This window comes from Octodon degus, unplaced genomic scaffold (genome assembly GCF_000260255.1).
Source record: "Octodon degus isolate 3935 unplaced genomic scaffold, OctDeg1.0 scaffold00020, whole genome shotgun sequence".
In the NCBI taxonomy this organism is placed as follows: Eukaryota; Metazoa; Chordata; class Mammalia; order Rodentia; family Octodontidae; genus Octodon; species Octodon degus.
The window spans coordinates 16416283-16427805 of record NW_004524596.1 but is presented as its reverse complement, the minus strand read 5'-3'; the positions used below and the strand labels follow the sequence as shown (position 1 = coordinate 16427805).

The following is an 11523-nucleotide window of genomic DNA, read 5'->3' as shown; positions in this document are numbered from 1 at the left end:
AATTCTGAAAAGGCCAGGGATATAGCTTAGTGGCAGAGCGCCTGCCTAGCAAGTGTGAGATCGTGAGTTCCATGCCAAGTACCAAAAAAAAACCAACCCCAAAAAATGATTCTGAGTGACAAACACGCCAACAGCCTAATCTCACACCACTATTACATACAAGTAGCTAGCATGTGACAGATTATGACAAGTGACATGTTCACCTGAGTTTCACCTGCAGTCGCAGAAACACAGCACTTCACTAGTCCCCAGAGTTCTCTAATGTGACTACCCCTGGAGTACACGCTCCCACAAGGCTCACGAAACGTGGAATTTATGAAGCACGATTCAATACAAGGTGCAGTAAGTTAGGTAAAAGTTCCTCAAAAAAAAAACCCAAAAATTTCGGGCTGGGGAGATGGCTCAGTGGAGTAAGCGCTTCCCTGGCAAGCGCAAGGGCCTGAGTTCAATCCCTGGTTCCGCAAAAAAAAAAAAAAAAAAAAAGCTCCTCCAAAGACCAACCGAATGTAAAGGGCCTCCATGTACTTGGGGCCCATTAGTGTCCAATCACCAGGAGTAAGATATCAAACAGGGCCTCGTTAGAGCGTAAGTCATCTATTTACCTCAGCCTTCTCATACTTGGCTGTTTTCTTCTTTCTGGAAATGATCTGAATGGGAGAAAAATGAACACCATCTTAGAACGGCAACTCAAACAAAAAGTTAGTCTACATTTTTACACATATGCTTTGAAGACACACATCAGTTTCAGGGGTTTGTTTGCTTTTGAGACAGAGTCTCACTCTGCAGCCTCCAAGTGACCAGTGCTGCGCCCAGCAAAGGTTCATAGCCAAAAGGTTTTTAAAAATCTGTCAACACTTAGGGGGCCTGCCCCCGTAGCGCTTATTCTACTGAGCCATCTCCCCGGCCCCTGTGCCTGCTGTTTGCACTTGTACTTCCTTTCCACGGGACACTTAGATTTGTGATTGCCGCCCGTCATCTGAAACTCTTCTGCAGATCATCTATCCATCCCTGTGGCCATCTGTAGGTCTCCTCATCTATTTCTAAGAGCTTTGCTTATCACGCACAATATCCATCTTTATTTTATGCATTATGAATATTTTTCATGAGGCCAGGGATGTAGCTCAGTGGCACAGCACCTGCCTAGCAAGTGTATATCCTGAGTTCAATTCCCGGTACCAAAAAAAAAAAAAACAAGTAGACTGTGAATATTTTTCCCATTATAGAATCAGTATCTTTGGCTTCACAATATCTTTGCCGCTAAAGTGTGAATTCATTTAATTTTGTACAGACATGGTAGCACACACTGATAGTTCTGGCAAGACAGAAAGCTCACTTGAGCCTAAGAGTTCAAGACTAGACAAAAACAAAAACGGCCGGGAGATGGCTCAGCAGCCTAGGTGCCTGTCTGGCAAGCACAAGGCACCAAAAAAAAAAAAAAAAACCCACAAAGGAGGGACCAGGGAGATGGCTCAGTAGAATAAACGCTTGTCTGGCAAGCACAAGAGCCTGAGTTCAATCCCCAGTTCTGCCAAAAACCCCACAAAGAATTGGGGATGTAGCCCACTGTCAGGTTACTTACCGAGAACATGTTGAGGCTCCGGCTTCAAATCCCAGTATACTGCCCTATTCCCAAAAAGGCTTATGACTATCTATATATATTTATATCTACATATTTAATGTAACTATTTTTAAGTGTGTTTACTTAAATTTTCTGTAACTTTCATGGGTTTTGCTTTCTTGCCTTACACGGCCTCTGCTAGCACGAAGCTCTATCAAATCATTTCCACTTCTCTTTCCTTTTTGAGACAGGGCCTCACTGTACAGTTCAGGCAGGCCTTGAACTCACTGTGTAGCCCACGCTGGCCTCCAACTCCTGGTGCTCGTCCTGCCTCAGCCTCCCAACTGCTGGGGTTACAGGTGTGGACCCCCACGGCCAGCAAGGTACTACTTCTAAAGCACTCTAAATTAAATTTGCTAATTTTTATTTTAAAATTATTGTTTCAAACTTACCACTTCCATTCTCTATGCTAACTGAAATCTTGTGCTCTGCAGCTGGGGGCGTGTCTCAGTGGCGGAGCACTGGCCTGGGGTTGCCAAGGCCTTAGGTTCATTCCCAGCAACTACTCCACTCCCAAAACAACAAAATCTCGTGTCCTGTTGTTCCAGCTCACTGCCTGCTTCTGGAGCACAGGTATTCTGCCCTAAGCCTGGCGACACACAGGCTGCTGCTGTGGAACACAACTGGCTTGTGGCTGGTGCTCAGCGACAGACTCCCTCCTCCTCAAGGGTCTGACTTGCAAAAAGGAACAGGAAATGCCATGGAGTCATCTGCTCCAGATTCTGGAAGGTTCTGGAGCATGGGTCAGGTTTCCTCTAGTCTGTACTCACCAGCACCACGATTCCAGCGATAATTGCTAGTGTCACAACGACAATGACAGCAATCACACCAGCTGTTAGGCCCTGCATTGAAAACTCAGGTGGTTTTTCATCAACATAGTAAATTAAAGTTTGGCCAGGATCCAGATCCAGTTGTTCCCCGTTTACTCTCAGGTCCATGTTCTTAGAAAGGAACAAGGATTCACCTTTAACCTATGTTGACAAGAAAGAAAACACTTAAGAAAAACAATGGCCGGGCTGGCGAGATGGCTCAGTGGTCTAAAGCACCTACTTAGAACAAGCTAAGCTAAGCAAATCACAGGGACAGCGGTTCAATCCCCAGCACCACATGCCAGCCAGCCCCGCCCCCTGGTGGGCTGAGCTGGCCACACACACACACAAAATAAATAAATAAACAAATAAATAAAATTTAGAAAAACAATGGCCGCCTATAATTAGAAACTGCCTCAAAATAATAAAAAATGAAAATGTCAATCTACTGAGCTCCATCCCCAGCCCTGTAAATCTCTTTTTATTTTCCCCCAATTGTGAGACAGGGTCTTTGTTTTGTGTTTGTTTGTTTTTTTTCGGAACCGGGGATTGAACTCAGGCCCTTGCACTTGCCAGAGAAGCGCTTATTCCACTGAGCCATCTCCCCGGCCCCTTAGAGACAGGGTCTTTGTAACTGACCAAACTGCCCAGGCTGGGCTCAAAGTTTCTGTCCTCCTGCCTTCCACTCCAGAGTGCTGGGAGGGCAGGCCTGAGCCACCACTCCTGGTTATGAAGAACTCAGTTGCAGAAGCACCATGTACAAGTATGCTTCATCTGATTATGCAGAAAAAGAGCTGAACACAGTAAAACAAGGAGACTGAAGCTGGGCGTGGTGGCGCACACCTACACTCCCAGCACTCGACGGAGGCTGAGGCAGGAGGACTGAAGGTGAATTCAACACCAGCCTGGACACACAGCCAGACCCTGCCTTGAGGAGAGCCCCCCCCAAACAGTTTATACTCACGTCTTTTTCAAAATAATAAGCTACATCAGCTATGTCCACATCATTCTGAGTCTTCTGAGAAGAATTTTGCATCAGATCAATAGTGATGACATTATTCTCATACTGGGAAGGGGGATGAAAAAGACAAATTAGTATCAATGTAGTCAAAATTATACTAAGATATTATTTATAGAATCGTCAGGACCAGGGGTATAGCTGAGTGGCATAAGAGCCTGCCTGGCAAGCTCAAGGTCCTGAGTTCAATCCCTAGTACTAGACCAGAAAAAAAGAAAAAATAAATTCAGATTTTTATTTTGTGTAATGTACATTTATCAATGTTCTTTTATATTAGTAGTAATTAAATTCTTCACTAGCTATTGAAATAATTCATCAACAATAATAGTACATTTTTTAAAAACTAAGGTGGAGTTAAAAAGGGCTAGCTAGCTAGGGGCCACGCAGATAGTTCAGTGGCTTAAACACCTGCCTGGCAAACTCAAGGTCCTGAGTTTGATCCCCGATACCACAAGGAAAAAAAAGGGCGGGGATAGCTGGGTGAGGACTAGCACCCTCACCCACAGAAATGGAAAAGAAAGCCAAAGAAAAGGAGGCTGGGGGAAGCGCAGCACCACAGAACACGCAAAGAGCCAGCGTGGGAGGCTCTTGTGGCCACAGACGCAGGTGTCGGGGCGCTAAGAGATGTTGTGTTTTCTTCAATGCCTGAACTGGGGTTTTCAAAACAGGAATTTCAAAAGAAATGCTCAGGACTTACAGTGTTACTAAAAGACATTTAATGACCACTAAGATCACTGGCTTTGCTGATACGTGGACCATACCATCCCACCAAATTTCTGCTCAAACTTATTCACCAGGGGGCCAGGGAGCTAGCTCGGGAGACTAAGTGCCAAGCGCAGGGTTCTGAGTTCAATCCCTGGTACCACAAAAAAAAAAAAAAAAAAAAAGAATTATTTACCAAAACTCTTACCAAGATATTTGTGATATATTTTGGATTCAGCTGGTAACGGGTTGTGATTGCCTCCTGAAGCGCACTGTAAATAATTTTTGAAATTGGAGTTTAAAAACTGCATTACATCACACGACAGTAAGCAGCTCTACTCTGGGTTCGAGGTCTTTTCTCCACATGCAGCCTGCAATGCTTCGGCTTCTCGAGGGCGCCATCACACCAGGTAAGAAGCCCTCCTCACTGAGCACACAGCTCAAAGTCTGCAATCATCACTACTGAAGTCGCTAAAAGAATTCCTTTTAAAATATGGAATGCTAGGGCCAGCCAGATAGCTCAGTGGACTAAAGCACCTGCTTAGGCAGACGCAGGGGCCAGGTAGGGGCTGGGAGTTTGCTCCCCCGCCTGCTGTGCCGGCCGGGCCCCAGGGGCGCACTGAGATGGGGATTGAGACTGGGAGTGGTGGTGCAAACCTGTAATCCCAGCACTTGGAAGGCTGCAAACAGGAGAATCACTACAAGTCCGAGTACAATCTATGTAGTGAGATCCTATAGATCCTCTACTAAATACATTTTTTAAAAAAGGGACTGCTTCACAAATTTGCATATCATCCTTGTGCAAGGACCACGCTAATCTCTGAATCACTCTGATTTCAGTACTGCACTGCCAAAGTAGAGCTAAGCCATTAAAATTTTTATGCCACTTTGCAACTATCATAATAAAAAAAACACTTTAGGCTAGTACAATACATTCATCTTGAAAGTGCTGAGCACCATCTGAATTAGAAATAGAGGGGCTGGGGAGATGGCTCAGTAGAGTAAGTGCCTGCCTACCAAGCGCAAAGGACTGAGTTCAACCCCTGGTTCCGCAAAAAAAAGACAGACAGACAGAAAGAGAACATTTTGCTGGGCACAGCAGCACGTGCCTGTTACCTCCCAGCATTCAGGCTGGCTACCACAGGAGGGTTGCTGTGAGCTCCAGCCAAGTGTGGGCTACAAGCGAGTTGAAGGCCAGCCCAAACTATACAGCAGGACTCTGTCTCAAAAATAAATAAATAAATAAATAAATGAAAATCCAAGCACTCAGGAGGCTAAGGCAAGGAGATCACTGTGAATTCAAAGCCAGCCTGTGCCACACAGTAAGTTCAAGGCCAGCCTAAACTGCACAGCAAGTGCCTATCTCAAAAAAGCCTAAAAGTAAAGTAAAATAATTTTTACTTTTTTTTTTGGTGGAACCAGGGATTGAACTCAGGCCCTTGCACTTGCCAGGGAAGCGCTTATTCCACTGAGCCATCTCCTGGCCCCCACTCTTGCCACTTTCTTTGTTTTTGCTTTTTTCTTAGACAGGGTCTCACTATGTAGCATAGGCTGGCTTCACACTCCTGGCAATCATGCCTCAGCCTCCTGAGTACTAGGCCGGCAGCCGTGCACCCTATCTCAAAAAGGCAAAGAAAAAAAAAAAAAAAACCCTACTGATAGACACTAAAAAAAATGGCATTTTTAATTTTTTTTTTAATTTTATTTATTTATTTGTGTGCGTGTGTGTGTGTGTGGCCAGCTCAGCCCACCAGGGGGCGGGGCGGCCGGCATGTGGTGCTAGGGATTGAACCGCGGTCTCTGTGCTTTGCTAAGCTTGTTCTAAGTAGGTGCTTTAGGCCACTGAGCCATCTCACCAGCCCAAAAAATGGCATTTTTAACTTAATTTTTCTAATGGTGTAGGACGGCAGGTGTGGCAAGCCACCGTGCAGGCAGACTGGGGGCATGAGACTGTACTTACCTCCGTAAATGCTGAAGGTCATAAGGCTGCTGTCTCTCTTTGTGTTTTAGTTCAATGATGATCCAGCTGTAAGTGAAAGGACAGAGTCAGCGGCCCACACCCGACCTTTCTGACCAGCTCAGTGGCGTTCGGGCTGGAGTGACAGCCAAGCTGACAGAGCAGGGATTTTGCCCAGGCTTCTTCCCATTCTCCTCCCCCTTCACAGAGAGTGACTGCACGTGTGTTCTAATCCTGACCACTGGCCTGTGGCTGACACACCTACAGCCCATGAGGTCGAGGCTGAGGGGCCAGACTGCGCCCTGTTCAAGTAAAGAGACACGAAAGATGAGAAAACAAAAAAATGAACCAGGCTCCAAAAGATTTTGGAACTGCAGCGTGAAGACTTTAGGCCTGATCATTTAGTAAAGTTGGCTTTGCTTAAGCTAATTTGAGTGGGATTCTCACCAAATAGTCCCTCAAACAACCATCTGTCAAATCAGCCCTCGAACCTCACTCTTCAAACACAAAGTTAAAATCCCAGCCCTCAGGAGGCTGAGGCAGCTCAAAGCCAGCCTGAACTATATAACAAAATCCTTCTCAAAGAAATTTTAAAAACCTGTGTACTTATTAAATAAGCAAATATTTACAATCTGAAAAGAAAAATAAGTAAATATGTAAATAGCTTAAGTTGTTTACATATACTTAACATTAATCACACTGTAAAATTCTGAGCCGTTCGCAGCAGCCGGGGTGCGACCCCCAACTTGCCACGCCAGCCCCGCCCCGTGGGGCACACTGAGACACGACTGAGACTGGACATGTTGGTGTGCGCCTGTAACCCAAGCCCTTGGGAGGCTGAAGACAGGAGGATCACTACAAACTGATCTAGGCAGTGAGACCCGTATACCCTGAAGATCCTGTCCTAAATTCATGAAAAAAAAAAAAAAGCTGAACCACTATTGAAAAGAAAATTCTGTCTAGTACCCTTCCAGGTATATGACAAAGAATGCCTCTACCTGGGAAATTCATCGCGTGCCCTAGTTCTCGAATAAACCGACGCCATCAGCTGTCTGGACGCGCACTGCGCACGGGGAACTGGGCAGATGCGTTCACCACGTACTTTTTTTTTTTTTTTTTAATTTTTTTTTTATTTACTTATTTGTGTGTGTGTGTGTGTGTGTGTGTGTGTGGCCAGCTCAGCCCACCAGGGGGCGGGGCTGGCTGGCATGTGGTGCTGGGGGATTGAACCGCAAGTCCCTGTGCTTTGCTAAGCTTGTTCTAAGTAGGTGCTTTAGACCACTGAGCCATCTCACCAGCCCCTCACCACGTACTCTTGCCTTCCTTCTGAATCCTAAACCAGAAATTATATCTCTGCCCCAAAGAAGTGAAACAGATCCCAGGCGCATGCCAGCCCTAAGTAACCCCGGCGGCCCACTCACTAGGTCCGTACGGTGTCGGAGCACTGGATCTCGGAGTCCTTGTTGGTCCTGCGGACGCCAGCAGTGTTCACGCACCAGCACGTGGCCGTGCCGTTGCACTGCTTGGCTTTGAAGAGCCCCCGCTCATCGCAGTCAGGATCGTACATCCCGTCGTTGTTCTGGATCGCACCCTCAGGCTTCACACGCCTCCCCGCCTTGGAGTGCATCATCTCTGCCTTCATCACGAGGCATTTGGAAGCCACTGCAAAAGAAGCTCGGGGTAGGGCCGGGGAGATGGCTCAGTGGAATAAGCACTTCCCTGGCAAGTGCAAGGACCTGAGTTCAATCCCCGGTTCCACCAAAAAAAAAAAAAAAGCTCAGGCTCAAACTGCAAGGTGACTACAGCATTTACTGTATGAGGACAACACACTTTTAACTCCTTACTTCCATGCCAAGCATTACCTCACACTTTCATCTTCCCACACTCTATTAGTTGAAGGCGCCCCAAATGTGAGATTACTGTGACAAATGATACCATTCTGATTTAGGCCAACAAGCCCCTTCCCGGTTCAAGGCACAGCAACTAAAAGCCTACTATCGGGGCAGGACAACCATCTTACTCACATGTTGAGCAAATGACGGGCGTCTGTGAGCCGTAGGAGGTACACTGGCACTGACCATTTCTGTTCAGATTGCAGTTTGTGGCCATTTTGTAGTTTTCACACACACATCCTAGAAAGTGGAAGGACATGCATTTGGAAATGTGGATCCAATGATCAACTCTGACGTCCCTGCTTATTCTGTTCTGGTAACAGTGCCCAGGTTAAGGGACACAAACTGTCAGCCGGGGTCCTGCATCCCTCCTCAGCTAGAAGCTAAAGACCTTCCTAAAGGCAAGCAGCTGTAACACACCTGCCCGGCGCTGGCTGAACTGGACAGACGTACAGTCTAATCTGTATGTGCTCCACTGAAATCTTGATAAACAAGTTTTAAAAAAAATGTGGACATTGGATTCAGGATCCCACATGGGCCCTACCATGGAGCCGCGCCCTACCAGAGCCACGCCCTCCCCAGTGCAGCAGTGCAGCGCTTCAAAGGGCTTCAAAGGTCACCTCAGCTCCAGCTCTGCAAGACTCCCACTTTCAGCTCTTTCCACCTTTCCTGTCAGTAAACCTCTGCTACCAGTGACTGCCTCTTAAGAAAAAAAAAAAAGAAAAAATCCTTCCCAGTGACTGCCTCTTTCACAGCAGTTCCAGTTCTAGAACCTGAAAATCCACAGGGCCTTTCTTTCTTCTTCCACCTCTTCTTTCTTTTCCTTTGGGGTTGGGGGGTTCACGGTCCCACTTTGTAGCCCAAGCTGGCCTCAAACTCCCAGCAATCCTCCTGCCTCAGCCTCCCAAGTACTGGAATCACAGGTATACACCACCGCACCCAGCTTCTCCCCATGTCCTTAAGGAATGCTTGCTTTGCGGGTTAGCAGGAACATGCCAACCTTCAGAATATTTCATGTCTTTCCTTATACATTCTTTAAACTGAATTGGGAGGCATCTTTGTATGTTTCCTAACTATTGAATCATAGTATGTGATTTTGAAAGTTATACTGAGGGAAAAAAAAAAGTGGTATCAAGCACCTACTCGAGTACTGATGTCAACTTAACAGTTTTATCCTTGACTACTTCAAAAGATGAACTTCATATTGACAAGACCATCCCATCCCTTTTATCTGGGGACTAAATAGAGCCTTCATACTGAACTTTTTAATCTCTTATTTGAGACAGGGTCCCAGTCACTAAATTGCCCAAGCGGAGCCCAACCTTGCAATCCTCCTGCCTTACAGCCCCCATCACTCGGATGACAGGCTAGTGTCATCAAGTCAGGAAAGAGTGCTTTTATTTATTCACTTTTTTTTTTTTCCCAGACAGGATCTCACTATGTAGTTCATACTGAAATGGAACTCACAGAGACCTTCCTGCCTACCTCAACCTGCCAAGTGCTATGATGACAGGTGTGTACCACCATGTCCCATTATGGGGGCACAATTTTTTTTTCCCAGAACCGGGGATTGAACTCAGGCCCTTGCGCTTATTCTACTGAGCCATCTCCCCAGCCCCAGGGGTGTAATTATTAAGAAAGAATGAACAGAACTAGCAGGACTTCAAATGGGATGGGAAAAAAGAACAGGAAAGGGGAAAAATAGTAAAAGAAAATGGAAGCAAAGCTTTTATAAATGAGAGGAAAGGCTGGACAGAATGTATCATGTACAAGTACACATTCCCTATGATAAATGTGATCATTGCGGATATCTAAACTGTACCCAGGGCTGGGGAGATGGCTCAGTAGAATAAGCGCTTGCCAGTTCCATAAACTTAAGTAAAACAAAATAAGACTCAATAAAATTATGGGGGAAAAAATCAAACTACAAAAAAAAAAAAAATGAGGGAAAAGGAGTTGAATGGAAGGGAGGGCACTGGAGAAAAAAGAGTTGAGATATATTATATACAAGTAAAAATTTTCTATGATGAATGTGATCATTATGTATATCTAAAATGTACCAACACAACTTTTTAATTTTTTTTTTAAATAGCACAGAATTTTTATACTGATCTTTTGTGAACTCATGTACCCTAAAGTGTTTAGCTGGACATGGTGGCGCACGCCTATGATCTCAGTACCTGAAGAGCTGAGGAAGTTTGAGGCCAGCCTGGGTTACAAAGTGAATTCAAGGATGGCCTGAATTGGATAGCAAAGTTGTCTCAAAAAGAAAAAAAAAAAAAAAAGTACATGGTCTCAGATTCAACTTAGAAAATACAAGGAGATTAAACTTAGGGTTAGGCACCTCCTCACAAATCAAACACCACAGCCAAAGTGCCTAGTCTAGAATAGGCAGTAGAATCAAACTACTCTTTTTTCTGTTTTTTGGAAACTGTATGGCTACGTAGGCTGGCCTTAAACTCGCAGCAATCCTGCCACAGCCTGCGTTCTGGGACTGCAGGTGCGCACAACCACTCCAGGCTTTCCAAGTGTTTTACTTTTTTTTTTTTTTTTTAAATGTATTTAGTACAGGGTCTGCAGGGTCACACTACACAGATCGGACTTGTAGCGATCCTCCTGTTTTCAACCTCCCTCGCGCCAGCCCTCAAAGTGTTTTAAAATACTAAAGAAAGGCTATACTTTCAGGGATCTGTCCTATATAGTACGTTACCAGCGAAGTTTCTGTGATCGTGTGAAACTAAAGGAAATGGAAAATTCTGGATTTCTACTCGCAGGAACAATTAAAATAATACAGGCTTACATGTTCAGGTTTAGGGCAATGTTTACAACAGGATCTAAAAGAAAGACAGACCAGCTATTAACCCTGGAATTCTTGAAATGGTGGGATTATGAGATTTGTACTCCCCACAGCTGCCTTTTATTTCCGTGTCCCCTACCATTTACCTGGCATGACTCACGTTTCTTAGAAAAGAGAAACCCAGGTCCGGAAGGGCGGACTCCGGAGGGCAGCGCCCCGCGCGCAGGTGCGCAGCGCCCGCCCAGCTACCTGTTCCCGCCCGCGGCCACATCCGGCGGGCGCAGGTGTCGGGCGGGCGCAGGTGTCGGGGCAGGTGGGTGGTCGCCGCCGCAGCCTCCGCGCCTGCCGGAGTCGCTCCGGAGCCGGAGCCCCAAGCCGGTGCGCCCGGGAAGGGGGCGCGTGTCTAGCCGCCGGGGCCCCGAGGTGGCCGCTCGGGTCGCCGGGTCGCCGCCGCCGCCAGCCCTCGTCTCGGCCTTCCCGGCCCGCCGCCGAGACCCCCGCCCGGCCCGCCAGACCCCGGCCGAGCCGCTCTCACCGTCCTGCGCCGTGCCCACCGGCACCGTCGCCGCCAGGAGCACGAGCCCGAAGGCGAAGACCTGGAAGGACGCCATGCCGCGCGCGGAGGCCCGGGAGGCAGGGGTTGCGCGAGCCGGGAGACGAGCAGACTCAGCTGCGCACTCGCCGGCGGGCCGCGCGCTCTGGCCGCGGCGGGGGCCCCTCGCCGACCTGC

The 11523-nt window shown here is 47.0% G+C and overlaps 1 protein-coding gene and 1 pseudogene across 1 annotated transcript in view; both read right to left on the bottom strand.

Moving 5' to 3' along the window:
- Epcam (epithelial cell adhesion molecule) overlaps positions 1-11513 on the bottom strand; it is a 14119-nt gene extending 2606 nt beyond the window's left edge. The window contains exons 1-8 of the mRNA XM_004627683.2: positions 11329-11513; positions 8129-8236; positions 7526-7766; positions 6108-6173; positions 4356-4419; positions 3392-3493; positions 2389-2589; positions 603-647 (exon numbers count right to left, since the gene is read on the bottom strand). Coding sequence (XP_004627740.1) covers positions 603-647; positions 2389-2589; positions 3392-3493; positions 4356-4419; positions 6108-6173; positions 7526-7766; positions 8129-8236; positions 11329-11404 — 903 coding nt within the window. The 5' untranslated portion in view covers positions 11405-11513. The remainder of the gene's footprint in view (positions 1-602; positions 648-2388; positions 2590-3391; positions 3494-4355; positions 4420-6107; positions 6174-7525; positions 7767-8128; positions 8237-11328) is intronic.
- On the bottom strand, positions 4908-5008 carry LOC111815749 (annotated as a pseudogene).
- Positions 11514-11523: the final 10 nt, after the last annotated feature.